Genomic DNA, 18,678 nt, shown 5'->3' on the forward strand with positions numbered 1-18,678 from the left:
CACTATATATTATGTCCGATCTTAACAGCATACCTCCACCCTTCGCCGCTATTTGGGATACAAATGACTATTGTGAATAACTTTTTATGTTTGTTGAATAGGAAACCGGAGGCGAGTTACAGTCAATTGAGAAGGATGTGCAGGAGAAGGAAGCCAAGGAGGCGGATATTGCAGCTAAGACGAGGGCGGTGCACGATGGCCTCAAGGCTCACAAGAACAAACAGAGGCTTCTGCAGAACGGCATCAACGATGATGACAAGACTTTCAACACCAAGAAAGATCAACTCGATAAGGTGATTTGTTTGGATGTCTTCTATTATAGAATAATAATATGTAGTTCACTTTTACTACAATTGAATTGTTGAAAAACTGGAATATTGAAAGTTTGCCAGTGTAAGTTAAGTAAGATGAATATATTTAAAACTGACAATGTTAACTGTTGTATTTTGTGTAGATGGAGAATTCATTTGGTGGTCTCCGAGATGCCATGACGAAGGACTCGGAGCTGCTGGCAGGTGTGCAGGAACGCTTCCAAGCCGTCAGCTCCGGCCTGCAAGTCACCGAGAGCGGACAGGCCACTCTGCAAGACCAGCTTATGGGTAAAGAACAAACAATTTGGAAAAGTCTTGATTGCAATTCAGAAACACTAATTATTGGTAGCCACAAAAAACATTGATATTCTGTATGTCAGCATATTGAAACGTTTGTCTATGTACATGCTTTGTCGTCGGTTTTGACATTCCAGTATTATGCATGTATGATGTAATATGCGATTGGTCATCTAAATATTCTAAATAACAATAGAAGGGTGAATTTGTCTGCCTATCTATGTACAATAAATGATGTGGTCTGTCATGTCACAGACATTTATAGGTATATTAGCATTTGCAAAATCATGCTGGTATTTCCAGCTAGAAAGAATATTAATCCGTGCTAAATGAAAATTATGATACATGCCTAATATTTATATTTTGGCAATGTTTTCTGCGAACAGGTGCTAAGCAAGCGGCTTCGGAGGCGTCCACGCAGATCAGCCAGTCCAACATGGAGAAGAAGCACTCCGAGGAGAGATTGAAGATTCTTCAGAAGGACGTCTCCGCTACGAGTTTGCAGTACAAAAAGGATCAAGCTAATATTTCATCCATGGAGAAAGAAGTAGCCAAACTTCAGGTCAGTATGATTGACATGGGTGTAAGAGAAAAATTAATATGAGCATCATTCATACACCGTCGGCAGGGTTGCCAACATTTAGACATTACGGGCAAATTATATCGTAGGGGGTGTTTGTCATCCATTTTTGTCGTGCAACCCAAAAGGATCTTTTCAGGTACGCGGCAAAAACTGTTGCTTCGTGCGACTGATAAGGCCTGTATTAGTTTCTTTTCGAATTATGCCTGTCAAAAATCTATAAAATTAAACTCAGTTTGTTTAGGTTAACCAAATATTCCATCCGTAATAATATGTATCAGTAACACTAGTGATGTAAAAACATCATGGTAACGTGTCAGCTTATCATGTTGTCAGTCCCAGGTTCGAATCTCAGGTCTGACTTAATTCACATGTTTTTCAATGTGTATTTGGAGTGTATGGGCTTATGGGTTGAGCAAGTGGCTAACATTCATTTCTCGTAAAACAAAAATCTGTTAATACAACCTCCAGTCTGTGGAGGCCCATATGATCCTCTTAGGATCGAACATGGTGATGTAATGTAATACACTCATTTATCACCTCAAATAATCTTCAATGAATGTTCGAGTTTGGACAAAAAAGTTTGGAAACATTGCATTATGTTCAGGGAAGTCTGATAATTATTTGATGATGTGATTGCAGCATGACCTGTCGAGCGTGGGCTACGATGAGGATCGCATCTCCAACCTCCAGCGGACGCGAGCGTCGCTGCAGCCGTCTGTTCGCAAGGCTCGTGAGAAGGCGGAAGAACTGACTGCTCAGCTGAGGCGCTGCACCTTCAACTATACGGACCCTGAGCCCAACTTCAATAGGCGCAGGGTCAAAGGGATCGTTTGCCGCCTCGTTCAAGTTAGGGACACCGACTTCTGCACTGCTCTGGAAATTGTCGCCGGCGGAAAGGTATTGAATAACTTTATCTATTTCATTGGTTTGGATTAGTTCACTGCTAGATTTGCATATCATTGCCACGTGCACCTGAGTTAGATGCAAAGATGTTAAAAACCTCATTCTTTGGAGATGTTGCTTAAATGTATGAAATTTAAGCCAAATAAAAGGACCACTGGTCCACTGATTATAAAATTTAGTGACGCATTGCAGGTTCATTTGCAAAGTACTTCAGACTAATGCTATGACATTTATTTACCAATTTGCAGGCCGAATATAAATAATCTGCCACGATGAGTAGAAAAGGAGTCAATAATACTACACTTCTGTATTATTATTTCATTTTATTGAAAAATCCTGTAAAATTTGTGTAGAACGGTTTATAACTGCAACCGAGTAAGCAATCACAATAAACATAAAAAATGTCATATTGCGTGAATAATATGTTAATATGAGCGATATTAATATTTGTGTAGTTAACCAACTTATGCTTTTAAAATTTAAATAATTTTAAATGTCATAACAGAATTAGTGTATATGGCGCCTTTTATTTATAGTCGAAATTCTTTCGATAGATCACTGCTAAATTGCATACGAAGAACAGTGCTTGGATAAGTGTTGGCTGCATGAACAATCATTGGTGTCGTGGACAGTTCCACAAGTTTATGTTGAATGCAATAATCATTATGATATTCATTATCATCATGAATCAGTTTACTGCTGGAGGCAGATTCTCTCGATGCTATACATGGTGCATACTAATCCTGTAAGGATTGCAATCCTTGTGTATTGAACAAATTTTCATGCATTCATTTGGACACTGTCCAAATCGTGTCAATGTGGATGCACTAATTCATGTAGTGATAAATTTTTGGCTTCTGTATATTTTGACAAATGGTGTATTATTTATTTCTTAAATTACCGATTAGTTTTGTTTCTAATTCTTTCAGCTGTACAATGTAATTGTGGATAATGACGTGACGAGCAAATTGATCTTGCAAAAAGGTCAACTGCAACAGAGGACGACCATCATTCCGCTGAATAAGATCAACGGAAGAGTCATCAACAATCAGACCCTCAAAATTGCACAAGATTTGGTAAATATTATGACTGGTATTTTTAAATTATACCTACATAAATTGATTTCCATCTGAAATATTCTATATTCGAGGTTGCATTCCAAAAGAGCAAAGGGACAATTTACAACTTTACCCATTATTGGGAATTCACGTCTTTCGTGCGTAAATAATAACATGTATTTGATTGCATTTTGTAATTTGGTACGCTACACAAACGAGACCAGCGTTGCCATGTCTACTGAAATTTCAGTAGATCTACTGATATTTTTGGCAATATACTGAATCTACTGATATTTTCTGAAATCTACTGATATTTCGTCATTTCACAAAATTCCCACCAGCCGGGAAAAAAACTAGCCATTTTTGAAAACTTGGGAATCTGCGGCCCGCGGCGAAATATTTCTCCTAAAAAAAACAAGCCGACTATGAAAATCTGGGAACCTGCGGCCCGCGGCGAAATATTTTTCCTAAAAAAAACAAGCCGACTATGAAAAATTGGGAACCTGCGGCCCGCGGCGAAATTTTTTTCCTAAAACAGAAATCTACTGATATTTTGTCGAATCTACTGAATTTTTTTTACACATTCTACTGAAATTAAAAATTTTGACTTGGCAACACTGAACGAGACACTTCTGAGTGTGTCTTCTGTAAGAAGCTACAATTCTTGAAGGTGGAGAAATTTGGGATAAACTTAAACACATCCTAAAGAACATGTTATTTTCAATAGTAACATCTCTATCATAATATCACGTCAATGAAACGCGTATTCAATATTCAGACTCTGTATTTCTTGCGTATGTCATTAACCAAATGTAGCTTCAAAGTCTTGGTCTATGGTGCTGGTTTCGCATTTCTATCTTATTAATTAGTTCTGTGCTACAGTAAAACTTCGTTAGTAAGAACACTGATAATCCGAAATTCGCCGTAATTCGAAATTTTCGCGAAAACAAGGTCCCTTGAACATTATTTTCATATAAAACCACATCTTTAATTCGAATTTCGTAATTCGAAATTATTTCAGTGTCCTGGCATATAAAAATATTCAATAAATCGTAATAATGTACACTATTTCATGAGTCAGTCGTTGAAAATTGTGACAGACTTTTTTTAAAACATCATAAATTGCTTATTTTATGAAGGTAATAAAAATAATCTATCTATAAAATAATAAGACATTTTATGACCCAATTTGGTAGGCACATCTATGATCAGAAACGAAATTAATGAAAAACAAAAAAAAAATCGTATTAACAAGGTTTTACTGTATCTACATTGGAATGAGGGTGATTATTGCAAATTCTCATTCGTGTCTTTGACCCATTTTGCTGATGTGTCCAATATAACTTTAATATTGAGATTTTGTATGACACTGCTTGTCCGGGTAAAAGTTAATAACAATGTTATATTTATAGGTTGGCGATGACAATGTGAAATTGGCTCTGTCCCTGATTGACTTTGACCCGGTGCTGCGGCCTGCCATGGAGTGGATCTTCGGAGACTCATTCATCTGCAGAGACTTGGACACGGCTCGCCAGGTCACCTACCACCCTCGCATCATGCGCCGCTGTGTCACCCTCGATGGAGATGTTGTCGATCCTGCCGGTACCATGTCTGGAGGCTCCAGTATTAGGGTATATATATATCTATTATTTAAATAGTGTTACGTATTTACATCACATATTGCCGAATCAAATTATACATTTTAAAATTTAGCTATATATACCTGTGGAGAGATCTTCTTCTTCTTCTTCCACGGCGCTACATCCCGGGGTGGGATTTGGCCTCCTCCACAACCGCTCTCCACTCACTCCGGTCTCTCGCCACACTTCTCCAGTTACCGGGTCTTCCTATATGAAGCCAGTCCACTTCTACGGCGTCAGCCCATCTCCTTCTTGGACGGCCTCTGGGTCTCTTCCGTTGGGGTAGCCACTTCGTCATGATCCTTGGCGCTTTAACTTCAGGCATTCTCTCCACATGTCCCGCCCATCATAGTCTTTGGGACTTACAGTATCTTATGGTTGTTTGCTGTTCAATCAGCTCTTCCAACTCGTGGTTCATTTTTATTCTGTAGTTCCCATTTTCCAACGTGGGTCCAAAGATTTTGCGGAGTATTTTGCGCTCGAAGACAGCTAATTTGTTTTCCTCGTTTTGAGTTAAGCACCAAGTCTCACAGCCATAAGTGACCACTGGCCTTATAATTGTTTTATAAATTAGAAGTTTACTTCTTCGGCCTAGAATTTTCGACCCTACCAGTCGCTTGCAGGCATGCCAGCATTTATTCCCGGAGATAAGGCGGATTTTTATCTCCTCTGCTGTCTTATTTTGGGTATTTAGGCTGGATCCGAGATACGTGAACTTGTCCACCCCTTCATATGCATGCTGTCCTATGTCTATATTCTGCAGCGGTACCTGATCGCGTGTGCTGACCATATATTTAGTTTTTGACTGGTTTATGGTACCTGTGGAGAGATACTCTTTTTTAAATTTTATGTAGGCAACCAAAAGCATTGACCATTATTTTTAAGATGAATAATCATATAAAACACCGAGAAATGGGTGCGTAGGTTATGTAAACAAAGCAACAGACTTCAAACCAGAGCATGAGATGCCATTTTGTTTTAGGGTCTGCTAATAGAAGAAGTATATAATAATCTTTTTACCAATACAGTATAACTTCAATATAATGGACTAATGCAGGTGAGGGGTGTCCGTTAAAACCAAAATTCCATTGTATGAAAACACAAACAAAATCATGTTTATTCATTTTCGGATGATACATACATACTAGACTCACTCGTTGTGGAGTGACATTAATGTTCGATGTCGACGCGCTTGCTTTCGGTAATCCAGCTTTGATCAAACGAATCAAGTTTTGTTTGCACTTTTGCTGTTTTTTTATAATCAACAATGTAAAATTACAAAAATGCGTGTAATATAGTTGAATTTTGTTATCTGACAAATAGTCTATAATTGTTATTAAATCGTCAAGATGCGATCTTTTCACTGATAACTTTGTTTTTGGGCGTGTTGTTTCTTCTTCCTCGCTATCTTTACCTCCATTCTTATTTTCCAAGACTTCATCTGCTATTTCAATTTCACTCATGATGTGATACACAGAGTCACCTTCATCTACTTCCAACCATTGTAAACTTATTGAATGGAGTAATCCATTCATTTCGAGTAAACAAATTAAACTGCTGCGTAGCTGTGTGAATTAGCGGCCAGCGTTGTAAACGTCAGTGCTATATCAGTATACGAGCAGGATAGCATTATGACTTGAATTCGAGTGCGAGAGTATGACGTGACTATCATGTGCAGAACATTGTTTACATGCGGTGACACTTGGATTTAACTAGGGAACTGAAATACCTGGGTGTGGAGTAACAGGCAACCGATCTCGAGTGGAAGAATATGGGATAAACTTAAACATGTGTAAAGAATACACTTTCTCCTTCGTTCTGACAACTGCTCTCAGTTTATGCATTGACACTCATTCAATATTAGTGTATTTTAAGGTTGCAACACACTATTGCACGTCTATAATGTGTGGCTCATTTTCGTAGGACACTTACACATCCAAACCCTGCGTCAAAATGTAGTGTATTGGGATATAGTCTATCGAAATTCTATTTGTTAATCTGTTCTGTGGATTTAACCATTTATAACATTAACAATTTTCACATTTGACTGGATATTTTGTCCGTTGTATCCGTATTCTTTTATATCGAGGTTTTACTGTACCGAACATGTTCGATCATAATAAAATGATATGGACTTCCACAGAGTGGAGGTTTGTATTAACACATTTTTGTTTTTTACGAGAAATGGATGTCAGCCATTTGCTCAAACTATTAGGTCCATACTCTGGACTCATACACAAATTGAAAAACAATGTGTGCTTGTTAGACCCAGGATTCGAACTTGGGACCCACGTCGCTATAGGCCGACGCTTAAGCTGTGCGACCATCGTGGGGTAACCACACATATAATTATATAATTCGAAAATCGAAATGTCTTCAAATTTCCTAATATGAAATGCGTATAAAACTAATTTTAATGAAACATCCATAACAGATGCCACCACAGTCTTTGACATACGTATTGCCTTTTATTTTTTTTCAGGGAGGTTCTGTTCTCATACAGTTGGAAGAACTAAAGAAATTTGAGTTGAAAGCTGAACAATCGCAGAACGAATTGCAAAAGATCGATTTAGAAATAAACTCTCTGAACCAATCCTACGATAGGTATAATAGTCTCAAGCAGAGGTATGAATTGAAGAGTCACGAACTGACGGTGGTAAAACAGAGAATGCAGACGACCACCACGCACCAACTGCACAGTGAAGTGGAAGAACTGAACAACAAGATCAAAGAGTACGCCGCTACCATCGAGGAATGCAAAAAGATTCAGATCGAGAGTAACAAGAAGGCAAAGGAATTGGAGAATCAAATGAAAGACATGAAGGGGCATCGGGAGAAGGAACTCAAATCTGTGGAGGACGAAATGAAGAAGATGAAGAAGCAGGCGGAGAACAGTAGGAATCTGTGGAAGCAGCGGGAGCAGGACTTTGAGAGTCTCAAGTTGGAAGTGAGCGAGTTGAAGAAGAGTGTGGAAGGCGGGATGGAGCAGCTGGCTGCCGGGGAACGACTTCTCGCCGACCTCACTCAGCAGGCGGAAGAGCATGATGAAGAGCTCAACAATATCAAGGTATGTATTCCATTACAATTTGTCCATAACGACCTTCAATTTTGGGTACATAATTCGGAGTTTAACCAAAGGTATCTATGGAACATAATTTTTATGTACTACTTGCTTGCTCTTTTCCCCTCTGTCAATGATTGCATTACTAAATATTCACATAATGCTACAAATATATTATCATTACGTTACGTGCTGTCACAGTAAGCTGCCATTGGGGAAAAAGTGTGTAATGTCGTTTTTCTTGGTGTTTAAAATCATATCACATTGATGCTCCCATCCCGTAGCACATTTTGAACCTTTAAACGAACATTGTCAGTTAGCGAAATATGCCGAAATCACCAGATCAACAATGAGGTCACCTCACGTGTACCGCGTTGCATCGACACCCGCGTGACGCAATGAACGTTTTTTATCAATTTCTACATGCCTACACATTTTCGACTCATGTCAAAATCGCGTGTTATTTGTTTTTAGTGGTTTTCTCTGAATTTTCTATTAAATTATTATCTATTATCTTTAGTCTGCAGGTTGGGTTCTGTTCAAAATATTATCTATGGATGCAATATCGCAAGTAATTTTCATGTACGCACACGTAGAAACTGTTAAAAATAATTGAAATTAGCATGAAATTGGCATAGCAGGAATAAAAATTCAAAATATATTATTATTAGAGTGTGCACCCTCCATCTTTGAATTTCATTCAAAATATTCTGCGGAATGACGAAACCATAGACTAAATTTGTCGCCGTGACAGCATCATAATGTAATTGAAGCATTCAAGTCGCACAAATAGAAAAAAATTACAATGAGCCAACAGTTAGTAGTGATTCTGTTAGTGACAGTGACAGTCATCCTAAACAATTAATAAATAATAGAATAAAAAAGGTATTTTGTATTAAACTGACTGTATGTTTGATTTAGAGTGGAGACCCAATCTCCCAATGAATTGAACAAATGGCCATTCCTTGTAAAGATAAGATTTGGTTAAGGCTATACCTCAGTTGAGGCACGGTCTAAAAAGATCGTGGCTAGGCGATGCGCGGATTGCGGGTCGCGGGTGCAAAACGGGTGCAAAAAAAAAAAAAACGAAATATAATTTGTCATATAAATCCAACATGTGTCCATTTAATGTTCTGTTTATTGTTCTATCAGTAACAATAATAATATATTCATTGACATGTTTTCTTTTTAAAGTAAATGGGTAACGTTTTTAGTCATCTTTACACGATTTAAGAATTAATACCCCCGTCGCCATCACGAAACAAATTGATGTGTTTCCAGCTCGACGTTCTCTCTCCGAATGGCAGCGAGTCCAAAATTTTGTCGTGCCCATAGTTGAAAATTATTTGCCGTTTCACTGATGTATCACCTTAAGATACTGTTTTCTCCAGGAGGAGGGTCATTATCATGTTTAGCTGTGTAGTGAAAATGCTAATTTTTATCACAGCCAATTTTGTGTGTATTCTTCTCACTACCTATGTAGAGTTTTGAATCTGTTTTCTTTTTGCAACAGGAAATTGTGAAAGCGGCACAAGCAACGGTAAAAGCAAAGAAGGCCGCCATTGCGTCGCAGAGCAAAGAGATCAAAAAAACTTCGCAGAAGAAGGAGCAATTAGCGGCAGCCAATTCGGAAATTGAATTGGAGATCAAAGAGCTTGAGCATCAGGTTGTCAAGCTTCAAACGGAAGCCACCTCATGTGTGGATAAGGTATTTTTAATAAAAGTATTTATTCCATAGAATTTAATTCTCAACCTCTCCATTGTTTCTACAATTTGATGTGGATCTTGGTCACCTCTTTAAAAAGGTTATTTTACTGGAAGGAGATGTAATCCTATAGGTACAAAGAAAATCATGACGTCATACTCTTTAAATTTTCATTTTCAACCATTATACAGGACATGTAGCCGTAAGCCGGCTCTCACATCTAAACTCGCCTCGTCTGTTGCAGAGCCATAAATCAAACCTTCTAGGAACTTCGCTCCGATGTTGCATATGAAGACCTCGCACATAGGCACCTAGAGACAGTCCCTCGTAACCTCTCAAAACGTGGACATATTGGGATGCGGCGACCGGCGAGCCGGTATAGGAATGACCAATTCGTAGGTGTGCGTATGCGTTCTGGTGGCTTCGACTCGACGCATGCGATTTGTTGCTAGCAGTACTAGATGTTTTTTTCAATCTAAAAAGTCGTATTACATCAATGCGTGGAGCTCCATTTGGCAACATGTGTTTTGTGAAAAACGATGACGTCGCATCAACGTATTCGACACGTTGCAGACGAGACGAGTTTTGATGTGCGAGCCGGCTAATGGACACTTGGAATTCACTATGAAGATTTAATTTTGAACTCAGCTAGGATACATGTTGTACATATCTCAGGCATGGCCCCCACAAGGGGGGCTGATAGGGCTCTAGCCTGGGGCCCGGCATGGAGGGTCGAGCAGTTAAGTGAGATAAACACACCGCAAATTTGCTCTAATGATAAAAATGGTGCTATTTTACTTAAAGAATATTAACATTTCAATTATGTGGCAATGCGATGCAATTTGCTGTGATGTGATGATTGATACATATAATTAAATGATAATTCATGCGTAGAATTTATTTTTATAATTATTTGTAGTGTGTTTTCTGACTAATAAAAATGTGTATTTATGCAATATGGCAAAGAGTTGCATGTTACTTGGCTATGTACCACAAAAGTGGGTCGCGATCAGTATATAATTCAAGTGGATTTACTTTGGAATACAAAAAATTGCTAAAAATACATGGAACTACCCTTAATTTTACCTCGTGCAACTCTGGGGTTCTGCGAAATATCATTTGGGAAATACTACAGTGTATTGTCCGGCAACTTCATCTTGGCTACGTGGCAATTCTGTGAACTACAATCCCCAATCGAACTTCCGGTTTCAAATTAGGAACGCCCCCAAATTATTCATTACATTTTTGACACTTCGTATTGGACGCATCTATCAATTTACGTAATTTGAAGCTTTTTATATTCAAAAGATGTCTAAAACAATACGAAATGATGTTCGTAATATTATCAGTAAACTTTTGATTTATTGCGAAGAAGAAAAATAGTCGTATTTAAAAGGCGAGCTTATACAATACTTTAAACAAGCCCATTATACGGGTTCCTGTCATGTCAGGTATGTCAAAATTCAGTGTTGCGATCCTAGAAATATTTCCCCAAATCCTGGAAATTATTTTTGTATATTATAAAGTTATGTGAATCGTAATCTATTTTATTAATATTTTTAGACGTATAATAATTAAGTATAAATGATCATTGGTTAATTAATGATTTATCCTTGTATTTTTAAACCGATAAGTAGGTACATATTGTTTTAAAATTTATGTAAGGTGGATATAATTTAATTTATAGAAAATTATTTTCACAGTATGTGTTTCTACAACAATTTTACTAAAAATACGATATAAAGACATCATTTGTAAATTCTAAAACATGTGATTGGGTCATCAATATAATATTGAATATGTTATATCTTTCACTTCTACTTATTTAGTCATAATTTGTGTTCTAGTTATTTCATTAAAAAATACCTGCACCAATACTATCAGTTAAGGGGGGACATGTCAAAAGTATCAAAATTGAGTTTTTATTGTATTTTCAAACCATGATCCTGGACACTAATTAAACGTTGTAGATGATCTATTTATATAATTTTGAAGCCTTATTATTCCTCATATTTATTTTAAACATGTGATGACTTTATAAAGTATTTTTGTTACATAAAATAGTATTCTTTTAAACCTCTCGCTCTAATGTTTTAGAATATAGTCATATTTCGGTACATAACTGTGCAGTGGTGTTAAGATTTTTTACATTTATTAATTTTTAAACGCATTTATAAAACTATCAGTATAATTTATATCGACATTATTATATTGAAATATTTACGATAAAAAATTATATTGGTAATCTCTGTGATCCCAAATTTGACAAGAATTAGCCATTTTATTATTCAAAAATCGGCAAGATTAACACATTTGAAGATAATTCCAAAGGTACTCACTATAAGCTATGTTTTTGACCATTTAAGTGTGATAAACATCTTATGAATAATGATTGCTTTATATTAATTATTGACCTAAGAATAAGGTAGTGTTTTTTTGAAATACGCCATTTCTTTTGTCATTCCCCAGTGGTTAAGCTACAACATACGGCCGTAGCCATAAATTGACAAACTATAATTAAAGTAGGGAGTAAAATGATAATAACGCGCGTGTTTGAACATGTACCGTTTAAAAATAAAATAAAAAAAATGTCGGTTAGGTACATGTTCAAACACGCGCGTCAATATCATTTTACTTCCTACTTCAATTATAGTTTGTCAATTTATGGCTACGGCCGTATGTTGTAGCTTAACTACTGGGAAATGACAAAAGAAATGGCGTATTTCAAAAAAACACTACCTTATTCTTAGGTCAATAATTATTATAAAGCAATCATTATTCATAGGATGTTTATCACACTTAAATGGTCAAAGACATAGCTTATAATAAGTATCTTTAGAATCATTTTCAAATGTGTTAATCTTGCCCAACACCATTGCACAGTTATGTACCGAAATATGACTATATTCTAAAACATTAGAGCGAGAGGTTTAAAAGAATACTATTTTATGTAACAAAAATACTATATAAAGTCATCAAATATTTAAAATAAATATGAGGGATAATAAGGCTTCAAAATTATATAAATAGATTATCTACAACGTTTAAGGAGTGTCCAGGATCATGGTTTGAAAATACAATAAAAACTCAATTTTGACCTACGACGAGCACGTGGGCCGTTAATGTGGGTTCAATGATACATTTCCTTCCAAATTCAATAATTACGCTGTATTAATTAACCTAATATAATAGTAATAATTAAGAGTTGAAATTATTTGAAAAAAAAAATCTATTGATATTTATTGAACAATAATTAGACTTATAAATTAATGTACTTAAAATGTACTAAAACAAAAATGTATTAAGAAAATGTACTAACACCTTATTTCGCGGATATGTTTTCTCAAAAAATGACAACACTGAGAAATATTCTAAATGCGACAAGGGCGACTTCCTGTTCTCGCCTAATTAATGTTGTCGGACAGTAGAACACCACACTGCCCTTAACTGTTTCCATGCCTTCAGTGAATTTTCTTGCTCTATAAGGCCGTGATCGACAGGCAGTACATACAAATTTTGTGAGTTGTCTCGTCCGACTTTTAAATCGAATTACTAGCCACTGTCGATTGTTTTGCATGATCTAGAAAATTAAACACACACGTGTTTGAATAATTATGAAATACTAAGCCAGTATTACAGTGATACTAGTAAGAGCTTTGCTCTACATTCAACGTGTGTCGTTACAAATCTGCGGCCTGTCAGATACTGCCTTAGTAATATCGTGAGGCATAGAAAAGGTTAATTTTAGGGATAGGTAGGGGAGCCCGCCAAACTTCCTGGTCTGGGGTCATGATCTCAGGAGAGACTGAACCTTGACTATCATATCGTCGGTCCCTATTAAAAAAGTCGGATCTGCAAAATGCTATTTTTCAGTACGAGCAATCAAAGATGTTTCATCAAATATCCTTTGTGACCTATTGCTTGCCATAATCAATAAAAATACGGGTTATAGAAACTTTTCTAAACGTTTATAAAAACATCAGTCTGTCCGGTGAACATAGCAGCAACTGTCAGATCCGACGCATTTTGCTCACCCACGCCCACCCAACAATGTCGGTTGGTAAGAACCGACATGGTTATTCGGACACTCTCGGCAGATCCGTCATTTTTAACTTGAATATATGGAAATTTTTCAAACAAACAAAAAAAACTGATTGTGGTATAAATGTTTAAATAACTTTTACGTAATAATCCGAAAATGACAAAATTTCAGATTCGACTTTTTTAATAGGGACCGACGATATCATATCATATGTCAGATCGAAGCGTCAAAGAATCCCCATTATTCATTTTATACGGTACACAAAATTTCTGGTATGACACGGGGAAGAAACGAGAAGACTGGCGATTAGAGATGTGGTAAAAACTGAATTGTGATACTAAATCTTGTTTTGTTAGATGGAGGGCATGCGGAACCAGTACGAGTGGATAGTGTCAGAGCGAGAGTACTTTGGCGAGCCGGGTGGCCTCTATGACTTCCGGGAGAGAGAACCTCGCGCCGCCGGACAGAGAGCCACGCAACTCCAGCAGAGGAAGGATAAGCTCGGCAGAAACCTCAACACCAGAGCGCACTCTTTACTAGGGAAAGAAGAAGAACAGGTATTACATACACATTAATCTACATTACATTATAATAATATATTGTTGCAATTGGATCTGTTGTAAGATAATTTTTGTTTGGTTTGCTTTAGGCAGGGCTTAATTGAATTCTAAAAACTAACTATATAACACACTCTGCAATTTTGTATTCTTAGTTCAATGAAAACAAATAAGTATGACTGGGCGGTTCTCATGGTGGAGTGGGTATGGCGCTGGCCTTCCATTCGGGAGCTCTGGATAGGATTCCCGGTGAGATCACAATATATTTATGTGATTTTCTCAAAGCCTGGGCGTTTGTGATTGTTCAAAATTACTAGCAACCACCTTGTACGAAAAAGCAAGGTCATGGTTATTAATAATTGACAAAGGTGGTTTACATTATAAATTGAAAATCCTGGTTTCGTCCAGATATTAAATAAAAGTGGAATAAGTACGATAAAAATTTGCGTTTTATTAAATTAAAAAAATTAATAATACTACAATATATTTCCACCATGAATTGACAGTTTACACAATAAAAGAAATTATGACTGATAAAGTTTAGTGTGCATTTTTTTGTCAGATCACCATAGCCTACCTCCACCCTTTTAACTGGGGCAAGCACAGGGTGGCGCCATTTCCTCGGTCCATCATCACGTCCTGCCCGTTCCGCTATTTGAAACCTGCTTATATTTGATGTAGATAACTTTTGTAGCACCATTGCAGGGTAAGGGAGAGTCGGCCATAGCAACGGAAAGTTATTTAATCTAAAGCTTTCAACCGCTATATAAAAGAAAAATTAACACTCACCTATTCGGCAAAGCAAATAAAAATTTATTTGAAGTTATCAATGATGATGATGTCAAATCCATTGGTGCTCATTACATATTATATGAATCTTTTGTTGACCGTTTCAGTATGGTGAGGTAATGAAGAAGAAACAAATAGTGGAACAAGACCGGGCCAAACTGGTGCAGGTGATGCGCGAGTTGGACGAGAAGAAAAAGCGGGCGCTCGTGAACGCGTGCGAGCAGGTTAACAAGGACTTTGGCTCCATTTTCAGCACTCTGCTGTTCGGGGCACAGGCCAAGCTCACTCCTCCCGAAGGGATGACGGTGTTGGATGGACTAGAGGTATGATTTTCTTTTCAAATGAATTTTTGACATGCACAATATGTCCATTTAAGGGTGCACCCATCTGAATGTCGTTTGTTCTAACCATGTCTATAATATGGTTTCAGATTTTACAGGTTCCTTTGTACAGGGTTTGGTGTTGTTATGATGGAAAATAAAACTCAGTTGGATTTTTTCTTCAATCGATCCTACAAAAACATTGTTATTTGTAGCTACCTTCCAAACCACTAAATAAAAAATACATGTGATGTGAAACTTGTAGAAAATAAAAAATGTTCTATCACGCGTGAGATTAGTGGTGTAGTGTGTTACGTCTGAGGTGACCTCAATGTGATTCTGATGCATTTTGACAGATTTTTTAGTTTTTATTTCAAAATATGGTACGGGATGAGAGCATCTGTCTAATAACATTTTAAATACTAAGTAAAACAACATTGCATATTTTTTGCTGTGCGTGCCTGTGAGCTCATGTAGTGTGATGATAATGTGTTTGTAGCATAATTGATACTGTTTAATGATTGTGTATTATATCAATGATGTATTTTTCAGGTCAAAGTTGGTTTCAACGGTATCTGGAAGGAGGGTCTGGGGGAGCTGTCGGGTGGGCAGAGATCCCTGGTGGCCCTGTCACTTATCTTGTCTATGCTGCTGTTCCGACCGGCTCCACTTTACATCCTCGATGAAGTGGATGCCGCTTTGGATCTCAGCCACACGCAGAACATCGGCTATATGCTGTCAAAACATTTTAGGCACTCCCAAGTAAGTATCATACTCAAATTTTGTACGATTTACGCAATTTTATCAACACGTCTATGCTATATTGCGGTATATCATTGCAGGAGTTCCATATTGAAAAGTCATTTGATTCTTTATCTTAAATCATTCAGGATAGTTTGTGTTAGGTTATGTCATTTGTAGTTAAAATTACATACATATATAAAATCAAATCAAATCAAATTTATTTATTTTACATATAATGAACATAACAAATTATAGATTCAAAGCGTTCACGACATGACATAAAATAAATGTTAATAATTTAAAAAAATAAAAATACAGAGAATAAGTAATAAATTAAGAAAATAAATAAAATAAGTAACAAAATAAAAGTAGATGGAAGCACACAGAGTGAACCTTGATAGATAGATATGAATTCAGCAACTTTATAAATTGGGCATAAGAATACATAATATGCAATTGGCTTTTTCGATTAATCAAAAATTGTGTTGAAGTGCTTGTGGATGTGACGTTTGTTACAAATGAAGCCGCAATCCGATATAATAGCGCCTGTATACGTGCATGGATTTACTGGGAGCAATAGTGCGTATTTTAAACTATCATGACTATAACTATAATAACTGTTTACACGTAAAAGTGCTGACTGTCTCTCCAATCTCATTCTTCAAGAGTAAGCGAGACGCGATGTTGTCATTTTACGGTACCTACTATTTTACAGGTCATAAAAATCAGTTAACAGGTCCAATGCCACTCTGATGAGGATGAAGATTGGGAAATGCTGATTTTTTTTTCTCATGCGAAATCTTGGTTGCTTCTAGGTTGTTTGGTTATGTTTTAGTCAAATATTTTATGATTTATAATACTCAATGTGTTGGAAAATGGAAAAATGAAAATAACGCGTTTATAACTGATAAGCGATAATCATAAAATATGTACAACAAAAAAGTAAAGCAAAAAATCTGCGAGTTCGTATGAGATTTCGCAATATTCAAGCGCAGTGTCAACGAACAAACAAGTCACTGCGACTGTTGCCGACTGAATACTAATGTATAGAAGTTTCATACTAATGTCACGCGTAAGTGCGAGATCGGCACCCCGCGCATGCCCCTCACTCCGCACAGACGTGTGATTGGCAGTGAGTCTAAGCAAAGAGTCTCTGCGCGTTTAGTTCGTTTTTCACCGGCAGGTTCGCCACTATCGTTCTTACTGCACAGGCACAGATCGAAAAAATCCCAACTGTCGCATTAAAATTTAGAACTTTTTTGATTCATGCATGCAATCTTGCAACTGCAGGATAATACATGTTTACACGTACATTTTCTTGTTATGGCCGCGATAATACTTACTGTCGGCGGTAAATCCATGCACGTCTAAAAGGGGTATTACTTGATGCTTATTTAAAGATTTTTTCTTATGGTCCCTTTTTTTAGCATCATTTTCATATTAATATTTAGGGTCCATCCAGAGAAGTCTTTCTTCAACATCTTCGAAAAATTTCATTAAATTTCCGATGCATTGTTTTCTGCCTAAGTCTAGACAAAAGAAATTGGATGGCAAAAAAGAGGAAAATTTCTTAAATAGAGTCCTTCGTTAACCAAACTTTTTTGGATCCGAGAATTAAATATATTTTTAAAACTTTTTTAAACATGTAGAATGAAAATCCCTTTTCATTATCTATAAGAGAGAGTCGAGAGATGTTACCTACATCTCAAAAGCAAAATAAGTCATTATGATAATATTAATTATTTGTTTTATTATTTTTTTCAGTTCATCATTGTATCTTTAAAAGACGGCATGTTCAATAATGCAAATGTCCTCTTCCGTACGAAATTTGTGGACGGCATGTCTACAGTTACGAGAACCGCGCAAACTAAGAAGACATAATTTTAAATACTCTCTTGTACAGCTGGTTATTAATAAATGTAATAAATATGAAGATGCCTCTACATACTTAGGAATAAATTTTACCTATTGATTATTATAATTACATACATATATGATTATTGAATTGATATATTTTTCTAATGCCATTTTGTATTATAATAAGTTCGTCATTATAAGTGAATCTGTAAATCGAATTGTGACTAATTTAAAGATAAATTACAGAATTTCTTCCAAAACAATTGTTTAATTTTATTTTCTGTATATGAGGCGTCTAATTAGACAATAAGTCCAGTCTAAGTTCACAATTCAATATTTTCGGAAAACAACATTTTTATGTTTCAACCTCCAATTATTTGTTTTAACGTGAGGTTATTTTTTCCGTTGTACTCTATGTCGAAATTAGAACCAAATGGCAATTTGTTTCAGCCGAAAAACTCTTAAATGTAATAAATATAGGCAAAATAAAATTGGACGTAGTGCTATTTGTATCTCACTTTTTAATTTATTCCGCATAAGGCACATAATTCTGTGGCACTGTCATGAGTTTACCAGATGCTACAGCATGGGAGACGCCCTTTTCAATATTGAACGTTTCCTTATTGGTTGAATTAAACACGCGCGAAATCAACCAAGTTTTAAATATTATGAAACACGGACTTGGCGCTTTTTGTAATAAATTGAGACTTAAATTTTTTTTTTTCGTAGGGTTATGTCGCGTTTTGGAATGTATAGGTCAATACATATTGTGTAAAATTATACAAAGTATACGTGTGTATTTTTTTCTCGA

The 18,678-nt window shown here is 36.3% G+C and overlaps 1 protein-coding gene across 1 annotated transcript in view; it reads left to right on the forward strand.

Moving 5' to 3' along the window:
* The window catches only part of SMC2 (structural maintenance of chromosomes 2), a 28,859-nt gene extending 10,735 nt beyond the window's left edge, over positions 1–18,124 (forward strand). Inside the window, exons 7-18 of the mRNA XM_085944091.1 lie at positions 102–293; positions 455–599; positions 995–1,170; positions 1,831–2,088; positions 3,024–3,170; positions 4,565–4,783; positions 7,275–7,859; positions 9,367–9,561; positions 13,957–14,157; positions 15,054–15,269; positions 15,819–16,028; positions 17,775–18,124. Coding sequence (XP_085800217.1) covers positions 102–293; positions 455–599; positions 995–1,170; positions 1,831–2,088; positions 3,024–3,170; positions 4,565–4,783; positions 7,275–7,859; positions 9,367–9,561; positions 13,957–14,157; positions 15,054–15,269; positions 15,819–16,028; positions 17,775–17,891 — 2,661 coding nt within the window. The 3' untranslated portion in view covers positions 17,892–18,124. The remainder of the gene's footprint in view (positions 1–101; positions 294–454; positions 600–994; positions 1,171–1,830; positions 2,089–3,023; positions 3,171–4,564; positions 4,784–7,274; positions 7,860–9,366; positions 9,562–13,956; positions 14,158–15,053; positions 15,270–15,818; positions 16,029–17,774) is intronic.
* Positions 18,125–18,678: the final 554 nt, after the last annotated feature.

Source organism: Rhyacophila brunnea, unplaced genomic scaffold, assembly GCF_057557595.1.
Source record: "Rhyacophila brunnea isolate RB1 unplaced genomic scaffold, BYU_Rbru_1.0 scaffold_16, whole genome shotgun sequence".
Classification (NCBI taxonomy): Eukaryota; Metazoa; Arthropoda; class Insecta; order Trichoptera; family Rhyacophilidae; genus Rhyacophila; species Rhyacophila brunnea.